This window comes from Rhagoletis pomonella, unplaced genomic scaffold, assembly GCF_013731165.1.
Source record: "Rhagoletis pomonella isolate Grant_MI unplaced genomic scaffold, Rhpom_1.0 Rhpom_scaffold_00010, whole genome shotgun sequence".
Lineage (NCBI taxonomy): Eukaryota > Metazoa > Arthropoda > Insecta > Diptera > Tephritidae > Rhagoletis > Rhagoletis pomonella.
The window spans coordinates 33058098-33075091 of NW_023458564.1; the positions used below are offsets into that span (position 1 = coordinate 33058098).

The window sequence follows — 16994 nt, forward strand, 5'->3', positions numbered from 1 at the left end:
GGCTGCTCCACAGCACTGAACACACGAACGCTCGCAAGACGGCGCACTCAATGGCTGATGGACACATCAGCTCATACCTGATATTAAGACCTGAATTAGTAGGGCATACAGCGGTGAGGTAGACTTCAATATTAACCAACTACTAACTGGCCATGGCTGCTTCAGATCCTAATTGCCGAGCTTTAACCATGAGGACTTCGGCCATTGCGGCCGTTCTGGGTGTACGGTACAGCGGACAGACAAGGACTTTTAGTTCGGATTTAAACTCCACTCTACGGGGGTTAGGCTTTCGAGGCGTTCGCCTTGTATATATAAACAAAAAAAAACATCGTACCACACAGCGGACGCCACTATGCACATTCTGCATGAACGATTTGCGGGTATGGTTTTCTTTATTTCGGTTTTATGCTTTTCTGGTTAAAACCAGCATATAATTTTGTGGGCGTGGCAGTGCAACGACCTTTACCATTTTACACATTTATTAATTTCTAAGTGCAAAATACAACATAAGCGACATTTTTGGTCTCAGCTTATATGGGGACGTCCAACTGTGCAATAGGAGACTGCTTCCGGCATAGCAAGTTTATTACTCAATGATTGTTATGTTTTTCATCTGATAATATTAAATTGGTTTTAACATTTTTGTCGCATCCGTAATATAAAGGTATATATGTACATACACACATACATATGTTCATATGTGTGTATACTTAGAGGGCACTTAACAAATAACAAATCTGCAATTAATTTCGTTTCGCAGCCTCTCTTTTAAGAATTCAAGCTATTCTTTCTCATTGTTTGTGGAATACATATGCACCATGTGCATTGCACATACAGTATTGGACATATCTATAGCACCCCCCTTTCAAAGCGATATTGTTTGCCACTTATGTTTAATTATTTGTTTTTAAGAATTTTCAATTAAAGTACAGTTCATTTTCCAACAAAACCCATATAAACCAATGTTTTAAACTTTTTAGAAGACCGCAAAAAAGTGCAACAAACTTTCCCTTAAATTTCAAACTTTTTTCTCAGAAGCTCTAGAATTTTTTTGAGTACACAGTTTAATAGCGCATTCAATTTTGTCCAATAATGTGCAAGTTTCAAGTCGCTAAAGATTACCGTTGATTTTTTAGAATTTTTTTTGTCTCATTTGCTTCCATATAACGACTAAACACAATTTATTTTTATATGGCAGAAACCCGCAACATCCTCGGCGAAAAAAAATTCTAAAAAATCAACGGTAATTTTTAGCCACTTGAAACTTGCACATTATCAGACTAAAATTGAATGGGCTATAAAACTGTGTATTCAAAAAAATTCTACCGCTTCTGAGAAAAAAGTTTGAAATTTGGGTGAAAATTTGTTGCACTTTTTTGCGGTCTTTTAAAAAGTTTTAAACTTGAGTTTATGTGAGTTTTGTGAGAGAATGAACTGTATTTTAATTGAAAATTCTTAAAAATAAATAAATAAACATGAGAGGCAAACAATATCACTTTGAAATGGGAGTGCTATTGTATTGGCCAATACTGTATGTACATACTTGTTGTGGTGTATGGGTGTATGTATAGTACAACCTACAATTCGTTTGATATTAGAAGCATCACTTCCACAATAAAAGAGTAGTCACTTTTTATACATATGAGCATACATATACATTAATGGGTTTAGTATACATATGTACATACATAGAAGTGTGCACGCATTCAATTCAAGGAGATAGGACACATCAAAAAGCTAAATACTTCAGGGAGGCTGCCAATGCTGTTCAATGCAACCGCTTGTAGAAAAGTCACTGCTGTCTGTGTACTGACAAGTGTTTGCAATAAAAATATCTCTGTGGCTATATATCAAGTACTAAGCCGATAAATAGATTAAATAAATTCGGTGAAAAGGGCAATAAAGACTGTTCATTTATTTGAATTACATGCATACATATGTACATGCATACAGTGCTGGCCGGTTTACAGTTTTGCTTATTTAATACTCATTAGTATTTTATAAAAAATATACACAGCATATTATATAACAAAAACCAATTATCAAATTTTATACATACATATGTACATACGTACAAAATTTTAAATAATTCAAAAAATGTTCATCAAAGTTTCCAACTTTTTTAAATATATTTTTGTGTAAATGAAATAAATTGCAAAACACCCTGGGTAAAAATCAAGGGTAGTTTTTAGCTCCGTGAAATATTCACTTTATTATATAAAATTGAATGGACTATAAAATTTCATACGCAAAAAAATTAAATAAGTTTGGAATCTAAAGGTGAAATTTGTTGAACTTTGTTATAGAATATGCTATCTTTTTATAAAAAATGTATGAACAAAAAAGTTTAAACAAAAGAGAATCAATACTGATTATCAAAAGTGGGCGCTATTCAAGTGGCCAGCACTGTATGTCTAATCTTGCGCACATACACACACAAATACATACGTTAGAACATAAAAGTAGCGCTGGCTGTTTTCGAAACATGAAAAAGTAGCATGAACCAAAAATACAAGATCACCTAATCAAAGAAGCAAGAAAAAAGTATATTTCTGAGTGTTTTTGACATCTGCCTAAGAATGAAAACAAACAAAGAAAACGAAAAAGGCGCGGTGTTTGAGTGTGATTAAATTGGTATTTATTATGAAATATACAAAGTGAAACTTGATGACAATTAGCAAAAAAAGTTCATAAAATATGGTTTTCATGATTGAAAGTGTTTTACAATCGCATATCATTACCACGGGTTGATTTTTCAATGCCAACGTTCTGGCCACAAACGTGCACCCACTTTTCACGCAAATTTACGCCTTTTGGCAAACCAAACATACGCACAAACTTGTTCCGATCACACAGCACTTTATTTTATATCATAAATATGTAATAAACCAAAATTTATAATTAAAATCGCTGCAGAAAACACATTCAATCGCTAAAAAATCACTACGAAGAGGTAGAAGACGCTGTAAACAAAACCGAAAAACGTCAAAAACGCTACGAAAACTTTTTTCTGAAAATCGATTACAAATACAACGATGGCTGATTAGGTGATCTGTAGTCGTTGGTTCATGAAAAAGTAGCACAGCTTTAAAAAGGAATGTCAAAAGACATGAAAACATGGAACAAGAAATAGTGTGTAATAGAAAATCAACGAATATAAAAATTGTTATTTTAGTCGCCAACTCTGTATTTTATTCATACATACATATGTATGTACAAGGAAAACAACTAGTTTCGAACTAAAATGCTACCAGTTTACGTTTCAGCCCCAACAAGTTCAAGCTCTATTCTTTTTTTATTATTATTATTATTATTATTACATTTTACCTTCCTTTTATTAGCTCGGGATGTAACTATGTAATATTGATGCACCTAAAAGATGCAGCGATTTCTATTCTCAAGTTACATACCTGATGACAGTACGAATGGCAATTATAATAGGGAGGTTTTAGTTTTTTAAACTATAATTTTATTTAATGTTAGCGACTGGTAATTTTAACATGGCGGTGTCCTACGAAATGTCAATTTTCTGGCTATGCATTCGCACTAGTGTTCACTATGGGTAATGTTGCCCATTTTCGTGGCCAAAACTAATTATGGCCAAACAAGTAGATTATTTAACAAAACATAATTTTTTTATTGACTGGATTCCGATTTCCCACATTTTTGCAAACAAAAACCCTAACCCTTGATGACCGATTGGTCATAAGGGGTCACTTTTTAATTTGTGGTTTCATCGAAAAAGTTTTAATGCAGTTTTTTTTAATATTCATATTGAAGAAAAAATGCCACCTAGTTACAAATGCAATTTAAGCAGTGGCACATTTTAAAAAACGTTGTCAAATTATATTAATTTTAATTGAAACCCCAAATGCTCTGATTTTCCTAACTTGTCTGCTGAAAATTGAAAAGAGCAGCCTTTGCAGCAACAAAATCTTAAGCAGTTTTGAGTTTCCTCTCTTTATTGAGTTCTCCCCTCCAAATGGTAAATAGGTCACTACTGGCAGTATAATGAATACCTAAAAAACCCACTTTCTCCGAAAACGCATTTTACACATTATTGGTAGTCTTAACACGGCCAAATAAAACCAATATTTTAAAAGCATATTCAAATATCATTTTTAAGAAAAAAATTAATTAAATGGTATATCGGAAGTATGTATATTTCACTCCAAAATAAATTTAATAAAAAACCAGTTATAGATCTTAAAAGTAATTACTTTTCTGTTTATTTCCTATATTTTAAGTTATTTTTTAGATAATTATTAACTTTAATATGGTTTCTCGAAAATAGCTAAAAAACAGAACGCAAAATCAATTCCAATATTTCAGTCACAGACAACGACTTTAACCACCTGCTAAGCAGTTGTCGTTCGTTTTTTACAAAAACAGAAGACACCGTTGTTTGATTTGAAGTTTTGTTTATCAAATACCAAAGACAAAAAACACACACATAACTGATCAAACTATCTATAGGGGTGTGGTTCAAGAAATCAGTTTTGGTTCTCCCGTCGGGGCACCCCCCTAAAATGTCCCAACATGCTAGAAAATGGGGTTGGCAAAGTTTCAGCTCAACCTCATAACGATAAGACGTGCCTCATTGAGGTTAGTGTTTGGAAAAAAAGCTATTTTTACTTAAACTCGAAAAAATCGGGGCTGCTCTATCTTTCGAATTTCGATGGTAATTTAGAGCTTGAAAAAGGCCCTTCCAAGAAAAGAGTTTCAAACAAAAGGTACGTATTTATATCCTCCGACTCCGAATCCGTAGTAAAACATGTATGGCTAATTTAATAAAAAAATTACTTCCAGTCAGTTTAACCCACTTTCGGTCAAAATCGGAAATCAGTAATACCAACAAATGATTTGGTAGGTCATATTTTTGAATTCTTCAATAAAAAACATTTCCCTCCATTTTATAGAGTAGAATTGTAAGAGCGATGAACTTATGCAAATTGCCTCCAAACTTCCTATTCAGGATACAGACAATTAAATAGCATGAAAAACAGCTTCTCATAAAAATACAATCGCCGTTCGGAGTCGGCATAAAACTGTAGGTCCCTCCCCTTCCGAGGAGAAGCTCGCCCAAACATTAACATATTGTGTAAGCACCAATCTATTATTACACCGGCCGACACGATTTTGCACCCGTGAAAAAATTAAGCATTTTCGGAAAGTTCAGACAAAACCAAAGTACCCATACTCTGCCGTTTTTCTAGATCAAGTCATTTACGGTTTCTACGTTTTCCCTGTTTCGTTACGTTTTCCCCTTAACAACCCCTATGAAAATAATATTATCTTGCCAGGGGCGAACGCAGGTAGAGGTTTGGGGGTTCAGCCCCCCAAAACATCCCTAAAAGTACTGCATACATATATACTACACGTATATATTTAATTTGAATGTTAAGATTTTCGAAGCTTTCGAAAGGGTATCATTTTCAACGTGAACGCGGTGTTACTGATCCAAATTTTAAGACAATATTAATTTACCTATTTGGGAGAATAAGTGTATTTTCAATGGCCATGAATCAACCAAACAAAAAGTGCTACGTTCCGAATGCATTCCGTAAAAATAACGAACTTTTTTGAACCGAAAAATTCTGCACGTCCGGCTTCCGAATTTGCACTAGGAGTTATTGGGCAAAGATTTTTTGGGGTCGGTTATTATGAATCGAAGTTTTTTAAAACAAAATGGCATGTGATCTCTCCACTCATGCAAACTAGTGAAAATCATTAAGATCGGTGCTTTATAAGATATACTGTATCTTGTTCGGATATGAATTTTTGTTACACTGAGCCAAAATCACAATGGTTTTTTCAACCAAGTTATTGTTTCATTTTTTCATGGTAAATACACATGGTTTTATCTCCGAATCATGAAAAAGCATCTGTGAAGTGCAGAACATAAGCGTATTCAAACGAAATAATCGGCAACCAAAAAATTTGTTTTACATAAATAAAAGTGTGATTGATATTACCAAATCATTGTTGAAAATATCAACCATGGCATTGTAATATTAAACCAAAATCACATTAATTCCTTTTGAAATTTAAATTTGGTAATACTAACCAATTCAGGGGTTGACTTTTTTCTCAGTGTATATAACGCCTCCATTAAAGTATTTATTATTATAAATTATTTGCTTATTATAAACAAAAAGTACATAGTAAAAATCTATTTATTACAATACATAGCTTCCAAACAACTGAATTAAAATGCAGCAATAGGTTGAAGTTAAGGCATAGCCGAAGACAGCGCCCTCTTTTCTTGTTTTAAATTATCTATTTAACAGTCGACCTTTTCCAAAGAAAACGTCAATCGCAGCCGAATGCTATTTAAGCCTTTTAATGAACCAGACAACCAATACTGTAGCGGCCACACTGTCAATCAACACGTCCAACAATAATCCTTTTCGGAATTTAACTTGTCAAGCTCTTCAACATATTTAATACACATATTCACCACACATCGATATAACCACTTTGGAATTTGACACTTCTTAATACCCCAAACAAGATATGGAAAAAATTACCAACACACACTTTCTCGTCGGGTAAAATTAGGCAATTTCAATTTAAGTGTTACATGGCAAAAATAATAACAGCTCGATTTTTACTTTGCCTTTCGAATACAAGCAGTCGAGGACACGGTAGCGTATAAGTAACAATCATTTTTAAATTGAAATATCTAAAAATCTCTTTATTTATTAGCGCTTTAAGATATCTACAGTGGAGCACTCAATTCCGAACGTACCGTTAACCCACCCTCTGAGCGTTTAAGTGCGGGCGATTATTTCGGTTGGCCTTTTCTGCTTTATTGTGGCCAGTGTGGGGCTACAAATTGAGTTTTCCAATGCATAAACCGAAATTGAACATCTCTAATCCCTTTAAAGTGACAGAAGCACCATGAAATTGGCAAGCAAGTGCGGCTCTTACTTATTCCACATCATTTGAGTATGGGGATAATTGAATTGTTCTCAGTCCGACATGAGGAATTTCATACAGCATTGGAATGCATGCCATCGATTATGCAAATTCGCTGTTGGTTCTTTTGTTGTTGTTTTTGAGTTTATACGCATTTTTTACTTCAATTTTATTTTACTAGAAAGGGTAATAAAATAGAGTATTTCACTTGATACACTTTCGAATTGATTTTCTTACATTATGTCTTCTATTTTGCTTTTTCTTTAGACTATTTGTGTCGAAATTATTTGTTTTGCTTTTCAAATATGCATAAGTGCATATATACACACATACAACACCATAGATAATGAAAGCAGTCTTGTAGTGACTGTGTTTTTCAAACTTTCAAAATAATTCACCGAATTTAAGTAGATCATAAATCGCTCGCTTGCTGGAAGAATGTCATAATGCAAATTTGACTTAAGAGAAGCGTAAATTCGGCATTACACCAATTCTCGCAATTTCATTGTTTTCGACAATTGCTCTTTACCCAAAGTACTAAACAAATTAGAGTTTGACGACAGCTTTATTGTTTATTAAATTTTACACCTTTATTTATAAATATTTTTTAGTTATTTTTTACTAGCAGACCCGGCAGAAGTTGTTCTGCCTTACTGCACAACACAAAAAGGCAGCAATAGCTTTAATGAAGATTTTATTAGAAATGGAGTCTCTCAGACTTTTAACCATTACGCCCGATTGTCGGTACATAGCCGATATTTTTCTTAGATTATATATTAAACGCATTAATATCTTTAAGATATGTGGCAACTCTCTCCGAAAATACGGATTAAAACTTTTTCAAAAGCCTTTTGTTTGATGCATCTATTATAAACTCCGTAATATCGGCACGCAGGAGCGATGCAGGTATGACGAGGAGTGCCATGTTGCTGCTGCAAAGAAACACGCAGCATACAAAGCCACCCTGCAGTCAGTGTTGCCAGAAAAAATTTATTAAACATCTTCCAACTGATGATAAAATCTTCCAAAAAACATAAAAAGGTTAATGAAACTGGAAAAAATATTTTTTTTTTCTAGAAGATTATTTGTTTGAATTTTTTGATTTAATGAAGATTTTATAACAAAAAAATTTCATTTGTTATACATAACCATAGCTCATTTTATTAAAAAAAAATTAAATAATCCTTTGTTTAAATAATACCACTTAAGGTGGTGGTTTTCAGCTTATTACGAATTTTTGTTTCGTTCAAATTTATTTGAGAAAAAACTGTCTCCCGATCTATGCATTTATCCTCGCTCTTGCATGATGATGATGTTTCAATAAATTTAATTATAGAAATTTTAATTTGTTAATTTAAAATTTTAAACCAAAATTACTTAACTTTTTATTTTAACAAATATCGATCCATAATTTTTCTCTTGTGGAAATTCATAACGCCGAGTTTTAGCTGCACAAATCTGAGTTTGGCCGCGAATTTTGAAAGACAAAATCAAGTCAGAAACATATTCATAAAAATCAATAATAAAAAATCTACCTCTCCTGCAAGGTAAATTGATGACAAAAACGAGAAGTTTGTTGTCACCTACCAATGAAAACTACCAAAAACCACAGAGTATACACTGTCCACAGTTTAACATTTCACTTTTTCCTATCCATATTTGACAATAGAATTCCAGCTGTGATACTTTCGCATGTGCAGCAGTAAATTGATGACAAAAACGAAATATTTGTTGCCAACTAACCCAAAAATATAAATCTTCAAGTGCCGCCAGATATCTTCACTATGAAGAATTTTTGTAAAGAGTTTTATTTTGTGTAATTATCTTCGTGTGAAAATTTTTCTGATTATTTAAAAAAAATATCTTCATTTTAAAGATGAATCTCACTTCTGGCAACACTGCCTGCAGCCAATAAATACGCGAGCGACAGTTGAACGAAACCGAGAGATGAAAAGGGAGGAGATACGTATATTTAAAAGGAAGAAACAGGGGCAGAAAGACGGAACTGCGTACAAGGCCCTGTCAACGATACTGTGTGAATGACTGAAGATCTTCACCGACCAACTGATTGGACCTTATCAGTATGGATTTAGACCTGGTAAGTCCACCATTGACCAGATTTTCACAGCGCGGCTTTGATGATTTTAAAGCTGCCTTTGAAAGCACGAAAAGAAGCTGCCTGTAATACGGATATGTAGAGTGGCATTGAGCACAAATTGGGAAGGACCAAACGACTTCTAAGACAAGGCGGTTCACTCTCGTGGGACTTTTTCAATCCGATGCTGGAAAACATTATATTTAAGAGCTGCCAATCTGAAATGCAGCGGCACCATATACTTATGTACAGCCAAATAACTATTTTGCTGGCGGATGATATTGACATCGTTTGCCTGAAATCCAGCGCATCATTTTCCTGCCTAGAAAAGAAGCTAAAAAGGCTGGTCTATCGATAAAGAAGAAAAAGACTAAGTACCTTCGGACAACACATAAACGTCTTTGCGAATTGGGACACATTTCGCTGTTGGTCATAACTTTGAAGTAGTGAAGGACTTTATCTACTTGGGCTCCAGCATAAACACCACCAATAATGTCAGTCTGGAGATAAAGCCAAGAATAACTCTTTGGGCTCGGTAGGCAATTGAAAATCAGAGCCCTCTCTCGACAAACAAGAATTACGCTCTACAAATCTCTCATCATGCCCGTCCTTTTATATGGCGCAGAAACATGGACGACTTTTCGAGAGAACTATTCTATGGAAGATCAAGGGTGTGGGTGATGAGTACAGAAGAAGATGAAATGACGAACTGTATTAGCTTTTTGACGACATGGTCATAGTTGAGCGCATACAAATACAACGATTGCGCTGGCTTTGATATGTTGTACGCATGTATGACGACGATCCGGTAAAAATATCCTTCGGCTCAGCATCCATGGGTGGGCAACGAAAGAAAGGGAGCCCACGAACATAATGAAAAGACCAAGTGCAGAAGGACCTGTCTGCATTTGGGATGAACAACTGGCGCAAATCCGCAACTGGAGATGCTTTTTAGTCTCGGCCCAAAGCGAAAAACGTTTGTAGTGCCAAATAAGAAAAAGAATAAAATGCTCAACCTACACGCATACGGCAATCCTGTCCAAGGATAGGTGTAATCGGAGCAGATTGTTGAGTGTTGAAGACCTCAGGTGTTCGTCTCTCCAAAAGCCATGATTCTTTCGCCTGATCCTCTGGAAAGCAGGAAGGGCAAATTGGGGTGCTGTGTATGCCTATCACTCTCAGGTGACCAGTCAACAGTCACTCAGCTTGTCTGCAGTCCCATCTATTCAATGAAAGCTTTAAAATTGAGGGCAACATAAGTTTCTGAGCGAAATATTCAGCCAGTTTTTGACGGTGGCTTCGATGGCCAAAGGTGATAGAGCTATAACTGATTGCAAACCCTTCTCTATGCGAGTGATCAAATGTCGATTACCAGATTCTCCCGAGTGATCTGGCATCTAGATTAAAAAAAGTTCGTGGTGTTTTCCAATATAATTTAGTCGAGACTGGCATTACCAAACTAGTTAGTAAGCTGGCCAATCCCTTGAGTGCGACTTGGCTGACTGAGACAAAAATGCTGCGCTTGTATTGGAAGCCCTGCGAACGCTGGGCATAACTGCTGTTGACACGTTTACTCGTGCCTTTCCGCCTATTTTCCACAACGTAGCCTTGTGGACTGTAAATACCTCGGCTGGAAATACCAACGCATGTTCCCCAAGAGGGAAGTGAAGGTTGTCGTAGTTATTTTCGATATAGACTTCAAATCCTGACCCTACGTCACTTTTGGAGCCATTATTAAATACTCTACAATGTGTAATACCAGGCTCACAATTTGGGTTAAACCAGCACTCAGCCCCAGGTAACTCAACATTGTAGATTCTCTTCAGCAAAGGCAACGGTGGCATACTCTCCTGTGGCATTGAAAAGACATTGAGTGCTAAATCTCTGCCTATAGCAGTTTACCCCTTACTCTACTCTGTATCACCCCAGCATTTATTTCTTTAAGCCTACAGCTGGCCTGAATGGCCTCGGTAGGTTTAGCAGTGCATCCAGAGCAGCCCAAGGTGTTGTAGGGAAAGCTCCCGAACAGCATACTGCGATTCCTCTAGGTGACAAAGCTTTACGAAAGACCTGTTTAAATGTACATAAAGCTGTTAAGGTTTTGGAGGTATTTTATTCTTATTTTTGCTTCTGAAAAAGTTTGCTATCTAGGATTACACTTAAATAATTTACTTCTGACGAAATTTTAATAACTTGTCCTATGGGGCAGGGGTGAAAAGGCTACTCAACCTTCTAGTGAAGAGCACAACACAACTGACAGAGGAGGGCCTGTGATGAGGCAAGCCACATCATCTGCTCTGGGCTTAGATATTAGAGCCGTTAAGCTTGACCGTCAGGGAATCAGTTACCAAGCACCAGAGCAAGAGAGAAAGCACACCGTATTAAGGATAGTCCCAATGAACTCCGCACTTGACATGTTTACCCCCCTTTGCGTGTATCCCAATGACCCTCTGCGCGAGGATTGATCGAATCTAAATTACCAGCACAGAATCTACTCCGTGCCTTGCTATTGAAGGTGGCGTTCTCAAAAGTACTCTCAATGTCTACACAAATGCCCAAATCGAATTCTTTCTTAGTGCTGTCATTTCCAGATTTTGCAGAGCCGTCCCATAAAATTTCCTAGCCTGATAGGTATGTTTGTTGATGCATAGGCAGAGGATGTGATATAAGCGCCTCCTGCGAATGCGCAACTCAACCAATCTCTCTACACATTTCAGTATGAAGGGCATCATGCTAATGGGTCTGAAGTTTTTAGGAACAGCAAAGCCGTTTCTACCAACTTAAGTGATAAAGACGACATCACCTAGTCTCCATGAATGTGGTATGTAAGCAAGTGCAAGTGACGCAGCGAAAATATTTTTCAAGATCGCTACCAAAAGCTCAGCAGTGCGATAGTTAGGATACCATCCGGAACAGACGATTTGAAACTGGCAAAATATTTAATAGCTTATCTTACTCACAATGAACAATTGTGTCTCCCAGTGAAAGCATGGAATATTCCATATGCGCCCTCATTTATTTTATGACATCTTCACTCGCCACAGTTCTGGCAACAAACAACTTGTACCTTGAAACGGTGGTTCGGACCAGGGTTGTTGCGAATATTTTTCCGAAATAAAAGTCCTTTCCGCTTAATAAACAAACCGCCTGTCCAAATTAAACAAATTTGGTATCATATGAAAGAGGACTAAACAGAAATAGCGAACGACCTCTATTTATATTTTTTTATAATTTAATACTAAAGAAATGCATATACCTGACACAAGATTTGTTTTATTGTAATTAATTAATATTTTTCAGTATGTGGCTTTCTTCGTTTAAACATTTCAGTTTTAAAGCTATTTAAATGCTCTTTCATTTGATACCAAACTTGTTTAATTTGGATAAGTGGTTTGTTTATTATCCGGAAAGAACTTTTATTTCGGAATAATATTCGCAACAACCCTGGTTCGGACTTTCTCATGAATGTCAAACCATCACCTGATTTCCAGGAAGATGAGTATTCAGAAGAACTGAAAGTCTCACTCCTTATCTCGGCCAAGGAACTATCAGTCCTCTTGAGTGAATCCAGCTGAGCGGTTTAGTCTTTTTTAAGGACTTTTACCAGCCTAGCTGTTTTACTGAAGTTCCATGCGATCCAACGCACAAAGGCCGGTAGATCTTTCTCAGAATCCTTTTCACGGACACTACAAAGTCCACTTCTTTGCAATGTAGTCATTTCCCATGCTTCTGTGCCAAATACCAGCACCAACCAGCTGAGAGAGGAGTTTACATCGCTATTGGCTACGCAGTCCAAGTAGCACTTGTTGGCAAGCCTGATGGTGTTAATGCTCACTTCCAAATAAACGAAGTCGTCTACTCATGCACCACCAGACCCATCAATCTAAATTCGGGAAGGTGGAACAGATGTTGCTATCGCTGATGTGTTGGTTCTGCAGCTCTTATTTATTATCTTCTCTAACATCATATTAAATAAATAACATGATGGGAATCGCCCTGTCTGATACCTTGTTTGGTATCAAACGGCTCAGACAGATTCTTCCAAATTCAGACGGAGCTAGTGGTATCAGTTTCGACAATTTATGTAAGACAAATATCAGTGATAGATTTAGGCTTTCCTCCATTACCAATAATAAAGGGACTTTTCAGATTTCTTTATTGAACAGAATTAGGTAGAAATTTAGCTCTTCAGGGTTCTACGTGCAGAATTACGAAATCATTGAATCAATTAATTTTTGAGTATCCCAAGTACAAGGCTACCAGTACTAATCTTGATTTGTTCAAAAAAGAGGCCTTAAGACCCTATACTCTTAACATTAGCTCTGATCCAGTACTCCATGAACTTACAGGTTTTTACACGAACTTGCAGGAAGTTACAGGAAAAATTATCCCGAACTCCAAATTTCTCCAAAATCCTGTAAATGAGAGCGACTTTTGGAGAGTTGTGTAGATAATGAATTGCAAGATTTTACCCGAACTTTTTCTTCTGGTAAAATCATGAAAAGAGTCAAGCGATCACTGGTTGACGTTGTTACAAGAAAAATCCTTTTTTTGTACTTTTTGTTGTTTTTGTACTTTTTGTTGTTTTTGTACTTTTTGTTGTTACTCACTTTTTACTCTTACTTCAGAGAGTAATTTTGCTTTTTGACATTTTTACAGGATTTTACACGATAAGTATTGGATCAGACATGATAAAAATATAGTAAGGTAGAACCGCTGAGAGTCACTTTTAAGATTCTTGACGTTTCCAAACAATTTAATTTTTAAATTTACTCACAAACTCACACACACATTTTCATTTTCAATCTCAAGCAACAACAATTTCGAACAATTTCAATTTTTTATTTTCACTTTTATATGATTTTAAAATGTTGGCAAACTTCAAAAAAAAAATCATGGCCGCCAAATTGAGAGAACGGTTATACCTTGCTATGTTTTAATCATGGGATCAGAGCTATTGGCTGCATTTCTTTATTCATTCGGAACGTTTGGAATAAACTTTTTTGTTCACTTATTCTTTAGAACGTTCCGGATGATATGTTAACGTATATTTCAAACGCATTCTCTTTATTCCGGCTGTGAAATGGGATTATCCGGAATGTATAAAAAAACGCAGGCATTAATTGCTACAAAGAACGTAACATTTTCCAGCAGAGATCGGGAAAAGAAAATTTGCTTTAGTTTTTAAGAATGTATGTATGTGTATTTAGATAGCGGCTCACGGCGTCGACGGTGATGTCATTACTACCATCGGTCAAACAACTGTTTAGACGCGAGTGACCGTGCGGTTTTCATGGCGTACAACTACATCAACGATGCTCATATTCGGTGTAAGGAAATTTTCTAGGCGATCAGCTCCCGAACCAGACAGACGATCGAATGGAAATCCCATGGCCTTGCGATCAGGATAAAGCCGATCACGCACGCCACAATAAGAGGCGGCAGCGCTACAACTTCCGACCAGCTCCTGTTCAACCTAAGCGAAAATTATAAGCAATGTAAAAACGTTACACATTTAATATTTGCAAATAGAGGATTCTCACTCTGTCCTGATCGTAGTTGGACACCATAACAAACAGCTCACAAGTAAAACCCTCGGGTAGACCTTTCGGTATCAGCATGTGTTCTGGCCAACCGCAACCGCAAAAATTGAATTCCAACTCCTCATCAGTTCCAGTCGCCGGACGATCTGTATCTAGATCGTGGAACGTACGGTCAAAGGGAATGGTAAGACTTGACTCAGTAGAGCGACGACGAATAGTATTTTCACCAGGATTCACTATGATAAATATTTTTCAAAAAGACTTTTCTTAAAAATATACCAATTTACATACGTGCCACGACAAATTTATCCAGTTCGATCATCAATAAACGTTGATCCTTGAAGAGCATATCTAGACCTGCCTCATCCTTTTTGGGTCCAAGAAATATACGCACCATACCAAAACGTTTGACACCGCCGTCATTTCTCACGTTGATAGTATATGTGAAAGGAATATGTTGTAGATGCGTAAAGCGGGCAAATACATTGCCGCGGGGCGTGAAATCCATACCACGGGAAAGGTCTACATCGGATTGCTGCCAGAAGGTTTGTAGAACATTTGGGTTACCACCTTCAGTGGTTACGTCAATACCTTCTACATAAATGTCATCGTATGTTAGTTGCGAAGGAGTGTATGGCTGTAGACGAGTCTTATGGTCTTGAAAAATGTCATCGATGTGAGCGTGCCACTTATAGAAGGCTGGATCGCGCATCGCCGTGGCTAAATCGCCCATAACACCAAATGACTCTAAGTGTCGATGATTGGGGTCGTGAGCATAAGCGATAAAAACATGGCCTATGTTGTGGAGATCGCCGTATAGTTCCCGATTAGGTGATATTATCGACGACTCAATTATATTACCCAGCACGTCAATATTAAGTGGTACATGGTTACCGCCTTCCTGAAATAAAAGAAATTGAATTGGCGAAATGGGATTGAAAATCAAAGTTTAACTCATTACATCCACAGCGTAGCCTTGCGAGATAACTTCATAAATTCGATCTCTCCACCGTTCCAAGTCACTAATGTCTAAATTAATTTGGTCTTGTTCGCGTCTCACATCGGACATCTGAGTGTAGTCAAAACGTGGAGGCCACCCGCGACTAGCTACTAATGAATCCATTTTAGGGAAGTAACCCTCCTTAATATATTCACGTAAATTATTTAAGGGGTGAGCTCGAGGCAAATTGTTGCAGAACCGCTCCACATTGTACCGCGCTATCATTTGCTGGTGCATGTAGTAGAAGAGCTCACCGCGACGATCCTTATCCACAATGCTACGATCACTCGCCTCGAATGGATACACCAAATGCCAGTGCCAATGGTGCAAGTTAACGCCTAAATCCTCGCGAAAGTACCACAAACGGTGCTCAGGTTCCAGATCGGAGGCAGTGTAGTCCTGTGGTATTATGATCGGCATTCGCGAACCTTCGGGTACAATAGTGGACTCTTCGCGCAACTGCCGAAACACCTGCCCGTCAACAAATTTGTCGGGAAAACTTTGAACGAATGAAGGTAAATCCATCACTTTGGTGTCCTTACGATGGAGTAACGCCACACTGAGAGCATAATTAAAAAGATACGGATTGAGTCGATCACGCGCATACACAGCTACACTCTGCAAGTCATCGATTGTACGCATACCCATGAATATATCAACCAAGCGCCCAGCCATGCGCCGATGAGCTGGAATACAAAGCGAAAATTGGCTTTGTCTCGGCAATTCCATGGGTAATCGTAGATCGGGTATGGAAATTTCTTGAACAGGAATTCGTTTCTCGGCACTGTCGCCAAAGCGATTCTGCACTTCTTTTCCAATAATTTTGTATCGATCCGTAAGGAATTTTTCTGGCAGATCAAAAACAGTTTTTCTACCTTTCTCCATGAAAACTGGCTCATTTGGACGATCAAAGAGCAAGAGTAAATTCTTTTTGTCCGCCATGGTTCGGAAATTAAATAAATTGCGTTTGCAGGGTGCAAAATGTGCTTGCTATCAGTATGAACTAACTAGACTCCCAGCCAAAACTGCAGAATTGCAAAGAATATGAGTGATTTTATATGCAAATTTTGACATTCAGATAATTTTTTTTGGATATGCAAAAATTATTGTGGTTTTAAAGTAGACCGTTACCTTCCAATGGCATTGCAAGTACCGAAATTAATGCATTTCGTATGGGTTGCTTTTATCATATCAGTTAGTTGTGGTTTTGAACTATATTTCAACTATGTATCTCCAACAATGGCATAATAATTGTTCCACTACAATGTTTTATTTAATTTTTTACTGAGTCTTATGTATTATTTCGCTTCAATGCCATAAGAATGAACTTCAGTGTGGTTGAAAATATTTTAAACAAGTAAGAAAGTCTAAGTTTGGACGGAGCCGAACATTAAATACCCGGCGCAAGTATTAAATATATGTTTTTCACCTTTCC

The 16994-nt window shown here is 36.8% G+C and overlaps 1 protein-coding gene across 1 annotated transcript; it reads right to left on the reverse strand.

Moving 5' to 3' along the window:
• Window positions 1-14068: 14068 nt before the first annotated feature.
• On the reverse strand, window positions 14069-16544 carry LOC118746251 (phenoloxidase 2-like). Its single transcript, XM_036480082.1, has 4 exons — window positions 15521-16544; window positions 14851-15460; window positions 14560-14795; window positions 14069-14492 (listed from the first exon to the last, which is right to left on the reverse strand). The coding sequence occupies exons 1-4, from the start codon at window positions 16499-16501 to the stop codon at window positions 14283-14285; spliced, it is 2037 nt and encodes a 678-aa protein (XP_036335975.1). The 5' UTR covers window positions 16502-16544; the 3' UTR covers window positions 14069-14282.
• Between the last annotated feature and the right edge of the window lie 450 nt (window positions 16545-16994).

Excerpts from the sequence above, each read along its gene's own strand:
- LOC118746251 (XM_036480082.1), bottom strand. The coding sequence starts at position 16,501 with ATGGCGGACAAAAAGAATTTACTCTTGCTCTTTGATCGTCCAAATGAG. Across the intron at positions 15,461-15,520 it reads CGCAAGGCTACGCTGTGGAT|GAAGGCGGTAACCATGTACC; the intron begins GTAATGAGTTAA and ends CTTTTATTTCAG. Across the intron at positions 14,493-14,559 it reads CCAACTACGATCAGGACAGA|GTTGAACAGGAGCTGGTCGG; the intron begins GTGAGAATCCTC and ends ATTTTCGCTTAG.